The sequence below is a fragment of the Coregonus clupeaformis genome, chromosome 27, assembly GCF_020615455.1.
Source record: "Coregonus clupeaformis isolate EN_2021a chromosome 27, ASM2061545v1, whole genome shotgun sequence".
In the NCBI taxonomy this organism is placed as follows: Eukaryota; Metazoa; Chordata; class Actinopteri; order Salmoniformes; family Salmonidae; genus Coregonus; species Coregonus clupeaformis.
In genome coordinates, this window is record NC_059218.1 from 10,369,038 (window position 1) to 10,385,136 (window position 16,099).

At 43.2% G+C, this 16,099-nt stretch overlaps 1 protein-coding gene across 2 annotated transcripts in view; it reads left to right on the plus strand.

Annotated features, from left to right (window-relative positions):
* Nucleotides 1-16,099, plus strand: part of LOC121541486 (collagen alpha-1(V) chain-like) — a 152,258-nt gene that overhangs the window by 88,057 nt on the left and 48,102 nt on the right. For both annotated transcript variants that reach the window (XM_041850524.2, XM_045208033.1), the window contains exons 5-12: nt 5,304-5,435; nt 10,331-10,444; nt 10,735-11,127; nt 12,257-12,709; nt 12,787-12,843; nt 14,753-14,794; nt 15,669-15,731; nt 15,991-16,065. In XM_041850524.2, the coding sequence (XP_041706458.2) occupies nt 5,304-5,435; nt 10,331-10,444; nt 10,735-11,127; nt 12,257-12,709; nt 12,787-12,843; nt 14,753-14,794; nt 15,669-15,731; nt 15,991-16,065 (1,329 nt within the window). The remainder of the gene's footprint in view (nt 1-5,303; nt 5,436-10,330; nt 10,445-10,734; nt 11,128-12,256; nt 12,710-12,786; nt 12,844-14,752; nt 14,795-15,668; nt 15,732-15,990; nt 16,066-16,099) is intronic.

A 16,099-nucleotide genomic window follows, 5' to 3' on the forward strand; every position in this document is an offset into this window, starting at 1 on the left:
CATATAATCTCACATGGTACTGTTCGGTATCTTACATAAATATAAATATATACAACAATTTCTCTTTCGTCTCTCTGTGTTTTCATAATTTTACTTCAATTTGCGATTAGCTGTATCTATCTGACAGGATAAATCATTAGAGCGAGGGAAACAGAGCCCTTCTGTCTCAGTATGTGTAGCCCATGTATCTGATGCTGTCTGGATAAAAAGAGTATGACATGTTGCCGCCATAGCATTTGATTGATTGATGCCAGCAAGCATTTGGCCGCCGTTGATAAAAAAAATATAAAAAAATAAACTGTGGGTGTTCCTGGCACAGAAAAACGCCCCCCAAGGGAGACCTGTTTGGATTTGGCATCACACCAATCAAATCAAATTAAAAGCAAAACGTTGTTGTCCGAAAAATAATTATGTTTCTGGTCTGCTTGTGACGTGTTGTTGTCCTGCAGTAGCTAGCTAGCTAAATTGGCCCTTTCCTAAGCCATGAATGAAGATGGGGATTTGGACTTGGTGTTTCTACTTAATTCTCCGTACAGGCCAATGATTATAAAGGCAATTCTGATCTAACCATAAATTCATACATTGTGCCTATGGCCTGAGATGATTGAAGTTCAATATGTAGCCTAGATGTAGTAGGCTCACATTAAATAACTAGCTAGTTAACTTAGCTGGTTCATTGTTGCTCATGTGATGAAGTTAGGCTAGCAAGCATTGTAGCCAGGCAGAACATAAAAAACTAAAAGTGTGTGCTACTGTATGACAGTCATAGACCGTTTTGCCAACAGAGGGGGATGGCATTTGTGTTGACCTTGCCAGAAGATACCGACCCTACCGTTAAACTTGTTTACACTGAGATGCACTGGGGTCGGAAAGCAATCATGTTTACATTAAGACACCGTGGAGCCGGCGCGAGACATGGGTCGGAAACATACCTCAATGCAGGGATGGGATATGCCACTATACTCCAAATTTTACCTTTACCCACACTGCTCCATCGAGAACATTGTAATACTACCAGTTTTCTCGGAAAACTGCCCTTTTCGTTGTCTTGCTAGCTAGCAGTAGCCACATCAGACATTATGGAATGGCACGTTGCGTTGAACAACAAAGGAGCTGATTGGCTGATACTGCCATTCCAAAATGGCTGTGGTGGCTACTGCTAGCTAGCATGAGAACTAAAAGGGCAGTTTTTCCTGAAAACTATAATTATTTAAATATTCTCAATGTATCAGTGTGGATAAAGGTAACATTTGGAGTACAGTGGCATAGCCCATCCTTGCATTGAGGTACGATTTCCGATCCATGTCTCGCGCCGGGTCCACAGTGTCTTAATGTAACCATGATTGCATTCCGACCTCAGTGCAGCTCAGTGTAAACAAGTGTAACGGTAGGGTCAGTATTTTCTGGCAAGTGTTCATCTAGTCTACAAGTAGGGTGAGTCAACAATATGTTTTTTCTACTTACGTGCCCACACACACACACATACACACAAATCAGTGCCATAGACAGCCACATTATATTTATTTTTGGGGGGTATCTAAGTTTGTTTTCACTGTATTACACTAATCATATATAGCCTAGTTGATGTTTACATTTTTAAGTTGAAATGGTTCTGGAATAGGGGAGGCAGTGCTCCTGTTTTCGTTGTGCTGACTTGCTGTAAGTCTCTGTGGTTCTAAATCAGAAGTTGTTTAGTACAAATGTCAGAACATTAACTTGCTTGACGATGTTGTAGGTCATGTAACTGTTTGTTACATGCAATATTTGCTTAGTGGACACTTCACCAGACAGATGTTGCTCTCCGTCTTTGTGATGAAACAAACGTATGTGTGGTTGAAATTATTCCCCCACTGTGTGACTATTGTCTTTTTGTTGTCTCGGCCTTATTGTATATTTACATTTTAGTCATTTAGCAGACGCTCTTATCCAGAGCGACTTACAGTTATATTTTTTTTATACTGGCCCCCCGTGGGAATCGAACCCACAACCCTGGCGTTGCAAACGCCATGCTCTATCAACTGAGCTACATCCCTGCCGGCTACTCCCCTAGACGACGCTGGGCCAATTGTGCGCCGCCCATGAGTCTCCCGGTCGCGGCCGGCTGCGACAGAGTCTGGATTCGAACCAGGATCTCTAGTGGCACAGTTAGCACTGCGATGCAGTGCCTTAGACCACTGCGCCACTCAGGAGTTATATCACGGTGGCGTATGAACGAATGGGTTAAAGAGCAAACAACGCAATTATTCCTGGCTAGGCTTCCCCAGTGATTTTACCCACACACTGCTATTGTTCTTTCAACAACAGCAGCAATTACAAATTACAAGGGTACATCATGAGGTTGGAGTGAGATCTTTTGAGATACAAAGGCCCAACTGACTGGAATAATTTACCTATAGAAATTGAATTTAAGAAAGCCTTTTTCAAAACATTTAATGTTAAGAACAAACTGTTTGTGTTTTTAATTAATAGAAACATCACCCTGTGAAGATATTTGTAAATATGTATGTCCACTGTAAAGGGGTTACCGTGATTTTGACAGTAGCTTACAGGCAGCTCGGTGGCAAGTAAAATCTGTATTTCATATTACAGTACACCTACTGTAATTTAAATATAGGATCAAATCAAGTACTGTGTAATGACACACAGTACAATACTGTAAAATTGACTTTATTATATTGTAAAAAAAAAAGGGATTGGTGCAAGAACATTGGCTGCTAGGTAAAGTGTTTACAAACATTACAGAATATTAATGAATATTTGATGTTTTATGTCACTTGCACTTCTAGAGGCGTTAACAAAGGCTTCCAAACTAGCAGCGACTACATGTGTTTTTCTAATGTTTTTCTTGAAATTAGATTATACTGTATTTGAATGAAACCAGATCAAAGTATGAAAAATTACTGTTGCTTCTACATTGATAAAGTTTGATCATAAAGTTACTGGTCCCCTCACCCATGTCAAACACTTGGATTCAGTAGGTGGGATTATTAAGGGGATAGGGTGACATCATCCTAACTCTCATTTTAATACAGCAATAGTAACATGATATTCTCGTACCTAATTTAAATAAGTACCGCCTTGTAACCAACATAGGAGAAGGCGTGTTTGCAGAGGGGCAAGGTTTATATAGCTATATAGCTACTCTACTAGTGCCAAACAAAACATACTTAAATACATGTAATTTGTCCTTTATTAATTATTAATGTCTACATTTGTTTTTCACATGTTTATTCTATCACAGACACATTAATGCATACTTTCTTACAGACACATTAATGCATACTTACTGTCCCCACTACAACAAAAAATACTTAAATACATGTAATTTGTCCATGAAACATTTAATTTAAATAAGGTAGAATTCCATTCATTCCTAAGGTGGGGGAAAAAAGTATTTAGTCAGCCACCAATTGTGCAAGTTCTCCCACTTAAAAAGATGAGAGAGGCCTGTAATTTTCATCATAGGTACACGTCAACTATGACAGACAAAATGAGAATTTTTTTTCCAGAAAATCACATTGTAGGATTTTTAATGAATTTATTTGCAAGTTATGGTGGAAAATAAGTATTTGGTCAATAACAAAAGTTTCTCAATACTTTGTTATATACCCTTTGTTGGCAATGACACAGGTCAAACGTTTTCTGTAAGTCTTCACAAGGTTTTCACACACTGTTGCTGGTATTTTGGCCCATTCCTCCATGCAGATCTCCTCTAGAGCAATGATGTTTTGGGGCTGTCGCTGGGCAACACAGACTTTCAACTCCCTCCAAAGATTTTCTATGGGGTTGAGATCTGGAGACTGGCTAGGCCACTCCAGGACCTTGAAATGCTTCTTATGAAGCCACTCCTTCGTTGCCCGGGCGGTGTGTTTGGGATCATTGTCATGCTGAAAGACCCAGCCACGTTTCATCTTCAATGCCCTTGCTGATGGAAGGAGGTTTTCACTCAAAATCTCACGATACATGGCCCCATTCATTCTTTCCTTTACACGGATCAGTCGTCCTGGTCCCTTTGCAGAAAAACAGCCCCAAAGCATGATGTTTCCACCCCCATGCTTCACAGTAGGTATGGTGTTCTTTGGATGCAACTCAGCATTCTTTGTCCTCCAAACACGACGAGTTGAGTTTTTACCAAAAAGTTATATTTTGGTTTCATCTGACCATATGACATTCTCCCAATCCTCTTCTGGATCATCCAAATGCACTCTAGCAAACTTCAGACGGGCCTGGACATGTACTGGCTTAAGCAGGGGGACACGTATGGCACTGCAGGATTTGAGTCCCTGGCGGCGTAGTGTGTTACTGATGGTAGGCTTTGTTACTTTGGTCCCAGCTCTCTGCAGGTCATTCACTAGGTCCCCCCGTGTGGTTCCGGGATTTTTGCTCACCGTTCTTGTGATCATTTTGACCCCACGCGGTGAGATCTTGCGTGGAGCCCCAGATCGAGGGGAGATTATCAGTGGTCTTGTATGTCTTCCATTTCCTAATAATTGCTTCCACAGTTGATTTCTTCAAACCAAGCTGCTTACCTATTGCAGATTCAGTCTTCCCAGCCTGGTGCAGGTCTACAATTTTGTTTCTGGTGTCCTTTGACAGCTCTTTGGTCTTGGCCATAGTGGAGTTTGGAGTGTGACTGTTTGAGGTTGTGGACAGGTGTCTTTTATACTGATAACAAGTTCAAACAGGTGCCATTAATACAGGTAACGAGTGGAGGACAGAGGAGCCTCTTAAAGAAGAAGTTACAGGTCTGTGAGAGCCAGAAATCTTGCTTGTTTGTAGGTGACCAAATACTTATTTTCCACCATAATTTGCAAATAAATTCATTAAAAATCCTACAATGTGATTTTCTGGATTTTCTTTTCTCAATTTGTCTGTCATAGTTGACGTGTACCTATGATGAAAATTACAGGCCTCTCTCATCTTTTTAAGTGGGAGAACTTGCACAATTGGTGGCTGACTAAATACTTTTTATCCCCACTGTATAGAGAACCACTCCCACTGGGTAGTGCCAATATGGCCGACCGGTGGCTTAAAAGCCTCTCAATGGCCAATACATAGCATCAGCAATCCAGGGTTTACAGTATATACATCATTTGTTACCTCATCCATATCCCAGTGCCTTGACCTAGTTCTAGCAGTTTATGTTCAGCCTGCAGGACGCCCCCGTTTTCATTGAGTTCACGGCTAACCACTGTATTTTTTTTTAGACTTGTTTATTTTCTTGTTTGTTTGTTTATTTTTTATCTGTTTTTACTTCCTGATTACTGTTGTTTCCTGAATTCCTTTTCCCTGTGTGTTTCCAGGGAGACATCCAGCAGCTGCTGATTGTAGCCGATCACCGTGCTGCCTATGACTACTGCGAGCACTACAGCCCCGACTGTGAGGTCCCTGTCCCAGAGCAGCCCCAGGCCCAGGACCCCAACACAGACGAATACGTGAGTCACTTCATCCCTCCACACTCTTCTGTTCTCCGCCATCCTGTTTCTATCCATGTTTACAGTATGTTTAGAGTATGTTTTATATACTCTATCCTTCATTTCAGGTGAGTCTCTCTCTTCTCATGTCTCAGGGTAATTGTCAACAGGTGGAAGTCTGTGTCGGCTTGAGAAGTTTAACAACAAGATAATACACTATTTAATAAAGTGCTAATTTTTGGACAAGCAGAGGTTAAGGGCAACTATTGGTCAGGGTGGGTCCTTTAGGGCCTAAGGAGGAGTACCTGATCTAGCAATAACAGAAAGGCTAACCAATGAACCTCTAAACCAGCTCCAGGTTCAAACAGTCAGGGAGTTCTGTACATTATATCAAACACCTTCATATACCCTGAGGCATGGTATTCCTTTATCTCTTCATCCATAAGCAGCTCTTTGATTAGGGATCAGGTAGCGTCTGTTGGACAAACTGCTGGAAAGAAAAAAAGAGCTGCATGGCTGAGGGGAAAAACGCTGAAGTCTGCCAGAGAGAAAGTGCTGAGTGCTGGGGAAACCAACAGGGTTGAATCTGCTATGCAGTGATAGAGTAGATCAAATATGCAGGCATGGCAGAGTACTTGCCTAAGCCTGTATCTCCATATTCTATGCTGAATGGAGATTGTCCTTCAACAGTATATCTGCCCCCATTCTATTAAACAACTCTGCTTTCCTACCTTGGCGTGGGAAGGCTTGATCCTCCGGAGGAAAAGGACATTAATTCAACAAGCTAACCAACCACGCCCTTGGACTCATTCCAGTTGAAGTGGTGATATCACCCTTCTTATGGACGGGGAGTAGTCAGGGAGAGAACCAGAACCATAGTGTGCCCAACCACAGCTCCTGTACCTCATCTCACCCCATCTGGAGCCATCAAGAACAGGCATAACTGGTCGCTAAGGGCCCCCGGCCACTAGGGACTCAGTCGGGGTCACAAATTACTGTTGAGAGTTAGAATAGTAGAATACACAACGTGCAAGTTCGATATTTGGTTGGTTTTGTCAGTCACTGACAGTCACTCACTTAGCCATGTCAGCTAACAATTTTTTGACTGGTAAGTTAGTCTAGCCAGTTATCTAAACTTGTAGTAATCAAGGTTGAATACCGATCGGGCACACAGGGTACGCGCACAGGCGCCCTGACCTCCAGGGAGTCCCCATTGATTAGGTTAGTCACTCTCACTCAGATATCATTGATATGACATAAGCCATGGCAAAATGGGTAGAATATGTATTTCTGCACCATGGCAAAATTAATATACAGTTGAAGTTGGAAGTTTACATACACTTAGGTTGGAGTCATTAAAACTTGTTTTTCAACCACTCCACAAATTTTTTGTTAACAAACTATAGTTTTGGCAAGTCAGTTAGGACATCTACTTTGTGCATGACACAAGTAATTTCTCCAACAATTGTTTACAGACAGATTATTTCACTTATAATTCACTGTATCACAATTCCAGTGGGTCAGAAGTTTACATACACTAAGTTGACTGTGCCTTTAAACAGCTTGGACAATTCGAGAAAATTATGTCTTTAGAATCTTCTGATAGCCTAATTGACATAATTTTAGTCAATTGGAGGTGTACCTGTGGATGTATTTCAAGGCCTACCTTCAAACTCAGTGCCTTTTTGCTGGGCATCATGGGAAAATCTATAGAAATCTCAGAAAAAAACATGTAGACCTCCACAAGCCTGGTTCATCCTTCAGCAATTTCCAAATGCCTGAATGTACCACGTTCATCTGTACATACAATAGTATGCAAGTATAAACACCATGGGACCATGCAGCCGTCATTATGCTCAGGAAGGATGAACAGACTTTGGTGTGAAAAGTGCAAATCAATCCCAGAACAACAGCAAAGGATCTTGTGAAGATGCTGGAGGAAACAGATACAAAAGTATCTATATCCACAGTAAAACGAGTCCTATATCGACATAACCTGAAAGGCCGGTCAGCAAGGAAGAAGCCACTGCTCCAAAACCGCCATAAAAAAGCCAGACTACGGTTTGCAACTGCACATGGGGACAAAGATCGTACTTTTTGGAGAAATGTCCTCTGGTCTGATGAAACAAAAATAGAGCTGTTTGGACATAATGACCATCGTTATGTTTGGAGGAAAAAGGGGAATGCTTGCAAGCCGAAGAACACCATCCCAACCGTGAAGCACGGGGGGTGGCAGCATCATGCTGTGGGGGTGCTTTGCTACAGGAGGGACTGGTGCACTTCACAAAATAGATGGCATCATGAGGAAGGAAAATTATGTGGATATATTGAAGCAACATCTCAAGACATCAGTCAGGAAGTTATAGCTTGGTCGCAAATGGGTCTTCCAAATGGACAATGATCCCAAGCATACTTCCAAAGTTGTGACAAAATGGCTTAAGGACAACAAATTCAAGGTATTGGAGTGTCCATCAAAAAGCCATGACCTCAATCCTATAGAAAATGTGTGGGCAGAACTGAAAAAGCGTATGCGAGCAAGGAGGCCTAAAAACCTGACTCAGTTACACCAGCTCTGTCAGGAGGAATGGGCCAAAATTCACCCAACTTATTGTGGGAAGCTTGTGGAAGGCTACCTGAAACGTTTCACCCAAGTAAAAAAATGTAAAGGCAATGCTACCAAATACTAATTGTGTATGTAAACTTCTGACCCACTGGGAATGCGATGAAAGAAATAAAAGCTGAAATAAATAATTCTCTCTACTATTATTCTGACATTGCACATTCTTAAAATAAATTGGTGATCCTAACTGATCTAAAACAGGGAACTTTTACTAGGATTAAATGTCAGGAATTGTGAAAATTGTGTATTTGGCTAAGGTGTATGTAAACTTCCGACTTCAACTGTAATTGCAACATTTTCTCTCCGGCCCATGGCAAAATGTGTAGAATTGCAGGAAATGTACTTTAAAACATACATTTTTCTTAGGCACCCAAAAGGCTAACGCCGGCCCTGATCAAGAACCAAAGGGAACCAGTTTACCCTGACATAACAGAACCGTGGTTCTACAAGTACAGCCAAACCAGAGTCAAATGTTACGGTCACAAACACATACCTCAAACATGTTTCTGACTTGTTTCGGGTTTGTTCATAATCATATTCCAATAATAAGGCTAATATGGAGAAGAGCTCACAGATAAAATGAGCTCTATGACAGAGCGCTATGGCATGCCATCATTCGGTACATTGCACCGCCATAAGCAAGTTAAGTAAGCAAGTATAAAATGGAAGTGAACCCCACTCCTGCCTACCTTCCCTTCTTAAAAACCTTCACTCCTGATCACCCTTGTACCACCTCACCCCATTATCCCCTCTTAGAACCCTCCAACCCGCTCTCCCCTCGTGGTCCCTCTTACCCCCCCCACCCTACCCTGATCCTGACTGGACTGATCCTGACCTCCTGCCCCCCCCCACCCCCTTCCACCCCACCCTGGGGTGCTGGAGGCAATACATCTGCCTGCAGGGGTATCAGGGTTCAGGGTGGGGCAATTCGGGGGAGTTGTGTTTTGGGAGAGTAGAGAAATGCCAAGGTAAAAAAAAAAAAAAAGTACAAAGCAACATGCCCTCGACAGAGCTGTGACAGCTTCATTTAGACACCAGTGGAAAAGTGATCCATTATCCATCAGTAACGTGGATGAATAGGGGTATTGTAAAGCAGTTGGCTACTGTAAAAATTTAGCACTGTACAAGATCACCTTTTCTAACTGACTTGTCAACTGATAAAGAATTGCCTGTCTCCCTGCTTGAAATTCATGAGCTTACAGTGTATCAATGAAATGCAGATATTGAGTGGAATATATTGTTATATACAACCCAGGAATTTCAGCAGTGCATTGTACACTACACTACAGACCCTGGTTCGATTCCAGACGGTATCACAACCTGGCCATGATTGGGAGTCCCATAGGGCGGCGCACAATTTGCCAAGGGTCGTCCGGGTTTGGCCGTCATTGTAAATAAGAATTTGCCTAGTTAAATAAAGGTAAAATAAATAAAAAATCCAAATGGTAGCACATATAGTGAGCACACATCACTCTTTCCACTTTGTCCTATTGAAGCACACTGGCTGATGGAGAATGATGATGTAGTATTTACAGCCACATCCATATATGATTTGGTTTTACCTTCCAACATAAATGTATGTGCAATTGATACATTTATGAGGTAAAAATATAGAATTGTACAGTTCTCACCAGTTATCAAACTATATACGTTAACTATGCACTACATCATTTTGGTTAAGTAGTTATCAGTTTTGAGCAGTATGATTTAGTGATCATTAATTGTTTTGTTATTAATGACAAGAAAATCATAGCAAAAGTAAAGTGAATGATGCATTTGTTAAATGCAGATACTGTACATAGATTGAATATGTATCCAAATTTAAAGAGTGATTTGATGCAGTGAACAAGAGACTTTGTGAATTTGGCAATGTCTCTCTCTCTCTCTCTCTCTCTCTCTCTCTCTCTCTCGCTCTCTCTCTCTCTCTCTCTCTCTCTCTCTCTCTCTCTCTCTCTCTCTCTCTCTCTCTCTCTCTCTCTCTCTCTCTCTCTCTCTCTCTCTCTCTCTCTCTGTCTGTCTTATCATTTTCAACCATTATTGATGAAAGCAATAATATACGAGAGGGTGTGCATTATGGTGATTATTGGAACGACATGATGCGGTCGCTAGAAACGAGCCGCGAGTTCTGTCGGCCAATAATCGCCATAACGCACACCCTCTCGTATATATTATTGCTAGCTGTGGTGTTGTGCTAGCCGTGGTGTTGTGCTCAATAACACCAGTGCTGGAACGTACTTTTGACCAATCCGATTGCTTGGCCGGAACTAACCGTTTCATAATTCCCTGTATTGTACAGAACACAGAGGAGGACAGCTACTACTATGAGTATCCTTACTATGAGGACATGGATGGGAAGCCTTCTGAGACTGAGACGGACGAAGCAGCTGGACTTGCCACGGAAGACGTAAAAGTACTGTCCCCTGTCCATTTGAAGGACTACCGTCTCTCTCCAGTTTAGCATGGTGGGAGTGGGACTTCAGACCCTCCCCCAGCCTCATCCCTTGTCTTATTACGTAGTGATTGTTGTTGATGATTGCTGTTGATGCTAGCTGAGTATGCTTTCTTGGCCAGATCTCCCTGTGAAAAGCTTTTCTCTAACTCAGGTTAATGTAAATTAATAACATTAAACAAAGCCGTTGTTACGGCCAGTTGTATAGGCTACAGTATGTCCTTCTAACATTGCATTGTTTTCCTCTCCAGGTGTCCGTGCCAGAGAGCGGCCGTGTCGTCACCTCCGTCAAAGAGGTGGTGTCATCAGTAAGGGAGACAGCCAGTCAGGGAGCCGAGGGCAAAGTGTTGACCAGTACCGCCACTGCTGAAGCCGCCGCTGCTGCTGGAGCTGGAGAGGACACCAGCCGTTACGACAACTACGATACGGAAAGTTACGGCAACTATGAGACGTACTACGACGAGTCGACGGCAGTGCCCGACGTCACTCGCAGGGTCACCATCAGCAGTAGCAGCATGGGGACGGGCGCAGGGGTGGAGCTGGACTTGGGTTTGGGGTCAAAGGTTGACCTGGGCACGGGGGCAGAGATTGAGAAGGTCATCACCACTAGTGGAGGAGTCACCATCACACGCAACAAGACCTCAGTGAGTTATCATCATCACAAACAAAAAAATGCTGGGTAAAAATAACCAATTTTGTGTAAATATTGGACACACGCGGGGATATTTTGACACAGCCAGTTGGGTCACTCAGTTGGGTTGTTGGGTTATTGATGCTGGGTTATTGAGCTACGACTCACTGGGTCAGATCAGAAGACTGGAGGAGTGGCTTTCATATAGTTCTTTTTGGCCACCCGTGAGCGTAATTTCATTCCGGTTCATCTGTCTGTTGAGCACTTTTGTAGCATTTGTGAGTCTTTCCCAAGACTATGAGTTTCTCAAGTGCCTAGGCATGTCCCAATGTTGGGAGAGTTACCACTGTTTTATAATGCATTCTAATGATGTTATTAATGTTATATTAGATTATGTAATGTGCAAAAATATTTTAGGATACATTTCATTTGCAGTGAACATGAATTATATTTACTCTCACTGGTGGCCAAAAATAACTATATTTAAGCCACACCGCCAATAGGCCATGCCTCCTGAAAATCACCTTATTACCCAAACATGGCTTAATTTATTACTTGGGTTTATATTCACTTTCATGCTCGGTTGACCCGTTGTATAGGCCCTACAGGGTTTCCTAAACTTGGTCCTGGGGCCCCCCTTGGGTGCACGTTTTGGTTTTTACTCTAGCACTACACGGCTGATTCAAATAATGAAAGCTAGATGATGAGTTGGTTATTTGAATCAGCTGTGTAGTGCTAGAGTAAAAACCAAAACGTACACCCAAGGGGGGCCCCAGGACTGAGTTTGGGAAACCCTGGACTATAGGCTACAGTATAATGGGAATTTTTTTATGTGATCCATAGGCTTTTTTCAGGAGGCGTGGTCTATTGGGGGTGTGGAAATACATTTACTCTCACAGTTGGACAAAAATATATATTAAATCCACGCCCTTACTAAGCCAAAATAACCCAACATGTCTTGTGTCCACTATTTACCCAGCGCTGGGTTGTTTTTAACCCAGCATGTATACTCACATAGAACTACACGTGTGGAAAGCAGCTATAGCAGGAGGATAAGATGATTGTAGTTATCTGTCATTGTGTGCCAGTGTACTATTCTCATTGCATCGCACTTCTGTATCCTTTCCTCTCTGGTCTCTCAGGTTGCAACAGCCTACGATGAGAACTATGGCGAGGGCTATGACCTGTCCTATGGAGAGGGAGAGGAGGATGAGTACAGTGTCGGCGGAGGTGACCGCGGCAGTAGAACCAGCAGTACTGTCGAAATGGGTGCTGGTGGTGGATCCGTATCGGTCGGGGTTGGTTCTGTTTCCGTTGGGGGCGGTTCCGTCTCTGTGGGTGGATCTGCCAGCGCCGGTGGCGGGGCGGCGAGCGCTGGGGCAGGAGCTGGAGCCGGAGCCGGAGCCGGAGCCAGAGGGGGAGCAGGGGGCCAGGGTGTGGCTATTGAGGGAGATTACACTGATCTGGAGGGTGTTGGGTTTAAGGAGGAGTCCATCTCTGAGTACGGGGACGAAGATTATGGCTATGGAGACCTGGACTACGGTGGACAGGAGGAAAAGGTGCTGCCGGCAGAGACAGATGAATACTATGGACAGGTAATTATGACTGATGGTGGTGATGATGACGACGGTGGTGATGATGATGATGTTGATGATGATGGTGTCATCTGCAGGTTGATGGGTCTCGAGGAGAGAAGGGGCAGAAGGGCGAGCCTGCTATCATTGAGCCTGTGAGTATAATTTCTCCTATGTGTGTGTTTCACACGTGTGTGTGTGTGTGTCAGTGTGAGAGTGTGTATTTCACATCCAAGCCATGAAATATCACACATCACTGATTGAGAGTCATATAACACAAACACACTGGTCTCGGCCCTCTGCATCGTCATGTTGTGTCCTGCAGCAAGGCCCACCTCTGGTCCAAAGGGTAAACATTTAGAGTATGGTTACATCCAGAGATTGTGAATGATCATCTGGTGTGTAAACACACTGTGGGCTAGCATAAACACTGACCAGGGAGAGACCCGCTGGGAACAGAGGGGTAGAGCGAGAGAGAGAGAGAGAGAGAGAGAGAGAGAGAGAGAGAGAGAGATAAACACCTCATAGATGGAATGTAGCCAGCCCCTACTTGGGATTTTAACCCATGACAGTGTTAACCCGAGGAGCTAAAGCCACGGCTATACCTCAAGGATTTGAGTTCTCTACATAGGTCTCTGGTATGCCAATGTCATCACTCGTAGCCAATTCATGTCTTGTGATCCAAAGCATAAACATCAAGAAATAGATATTCATAATGCAATACCTCAATCTAAACTGAGTCAAGGGAGTTTTGAATCCCATGACTTCAGATCTAGTGAATGGAGTCCCTATAATCATCCACCTCTGCTTCATTTAAACCGTTGTCACTAAGTGTGTGTGTTTGTGTGTGAGTGACTGGGCGTGTGTGTGTGTGTCCTACCACCCAGAATGAGCCTGTGAGTCGTCCATCTAGTTCAGATTTTAACTAAGCAATGAGCAGAGCCCCCTCCAGTCCAATCTCCATGTGTCTGCAGTGACGACATCTCCCCCCCCAGCCCACTTCCAGCCCCACCCTGGCTACTCACACATACACACACTCCTCTATCTGTTTACTGCTGTGATCAGTCACTCTAAGCCTGGGTCAAACATCCCATACATCTACTCCAAGTGTTTGACAGATAGACACACTATAGGAAAACAGTGAAGTAACCCCACACACACACACCTATCCATAAACACACATCAAACAAAAGGAACATGTATGGCTCTGGGAATGTTAAAAAGTAGGGCAGTACATGTATTTTTCTACTTGGAAAATAGATGTGGCTTGAATGAGATTATGTGGGCTGCAGAAGAAAATGCTGAAATCACATAATTCCTACCAAGGCTTTAGTTGTGTCTACATTATGTGTTTCCATTGTCACCACAACAAAGGAAACAAAATGGATGAAAAAGGATGATTCTTCATTGTCATCACATAGGGGATTTGCATGTTCTTGTCACAAAGTCCTTAAATACCTTTGTCAAAACACTTGAGCTAATCTGTGAGTGTTTATGAGTATACACCGCAGAGACAGAGACAGAGATAGAAAGCTGCTGTTTTTAAGTGAGTCGTGGGCAAGGGTCATGTTCAGAGAGACAAGGAGTGTTTACTATGAGACCCCCCTAGTGACCTGAACATCTCTCTTTTTGCATTAGCAAATTGGACAGAGATAGATCTCCTGGACAGCTTGAGTTCCTGTGTTCTCATTACCCATAGTCCCCTGCTCCATGGGCATGTTGAACATGTTCCATCAGCCTCACTTTGTCCTGATTATTATTTACCCTCTGCTGGTTCCTCCCAGATTAATGTGAAGTGCTAAATGAAATGACAAGCAGGAATTTATATTAAATTACCCAACACTCCTGGATGGAGAGTAGATATGCAGAATGCGTCTGGACATGTATACATATGCGCACATACTGAAGTGATGCATGCATATGAATGAATGAATGAATGAATACACAGGGTAGCACACACATACACAGTCACACGCACGCGTGCGCATGCATGCACACAGTGATGGTGCTGCATGCTCTACAGGCTGCAGCCATCCATCTCTCTGATGTGTTTGTGTGTTTCAGGGAATGCTGGTGGAGGGTCCGCCCGGTTCTGAAGGCCCAACAGTAAGTAAATCTCTCTATTTTCTCTCTCTCTCTCTGTCAGTCTCTCTCTCTGTCAGTCTCTCTCTCTTTCTCTCTCTCTCCCTCTCCCTCTCTCGCTCTCCCTCTCTGTCGGTCTCTCTTTCTCTTTTTTCTCTCTCTCTCTCTCTCTCTCTCTCTCTCTCTCTCTCTCTCTCTCTCTCTCTCTCTCTCTCTCTCTCTCTCTCTCTCTCTCTCTCTCTCTCTCTCTCTCTCTCTCCCTCTCTCCATTTGTCTCGGTCTATTTCTTCAACTCTGTGTGTGCACGTGTCTCTCACGCTCTCTCTCACGCTCTCTCTCTCTCTCTCTCTCTCTCTCTCTCTCTCTCTCTCTCCACTCTCTCTCTCTCTCCATCTGTGTCTGTCTATTTCTCCCCCTCTGTGTGTGTACATGTATTTCTCTCTCTCTCTCTCTCTCTCTCTCTCTCTCTCTCTCTCTCTCTCTCTCTCTCTCTCTCTCTCTCCATATATATAAGAGCAAGTGTTCATAATGTTTTGTACACTATATATATATATATTTCTACTATTTTCTACATTGTATAATAATAGTGAAGACATCAAAACTATGAAATAACACATATGGAATCATGTAGTAACCAAAAAAGTGTTGGGGTACTGTGTGTAGATTGATGAGGAAATAAAACACTTTTATCCATTTTAGAATAAGGCTGTAACGTAACAAAATGTGGAAAAAGTGAAGGGATCTGAATACTTTACGAATGAACTGTATGTCGCTGCGTAAGTAGCATTTTGCTGTGTGTGTGTTTGACTGTGATTGTGTGTGTGTGTTTGTGCTTGCATGGTGTGTGTGTATGTGTGTGCCGTCCTCATTGTCTGATGATATGTATTGTTGTGTACAGGGTCTCCCTGGACCCCCAGGTTCCTCCGGCCCCCCGGGCAGCCCCGGAGAAGCAGGAGAAAGGGTGAGTAACAAGGACCACAAACACATCACATAGCAACTGTTTCAATAAAACCAAAAGGTATAAATCAAGGTATTGATATACAGCAAGGTATCAATCAGTCACCACCATTACCTGTGGTGACTGAACACCTATACAAGTTTAGTCCAGGTAAATTATGCCAGGAATACAAATGTGTCAGGTTTTGACAAAACTTGTACATGTGTACATTTTACCTTGTTGGAGTAAATCCCCCACCCCCTTCTCTATCTCTCTGTCTCAGGGTCCTAATGGTCGTGCTGGTCTTCCTGGTGCTGATGGTCTGCCAGGACCTCCAGGGACTGTCCTCATGCTGCCTGTAAGTAAATACTCTTATACTACTAGTTCTAGAA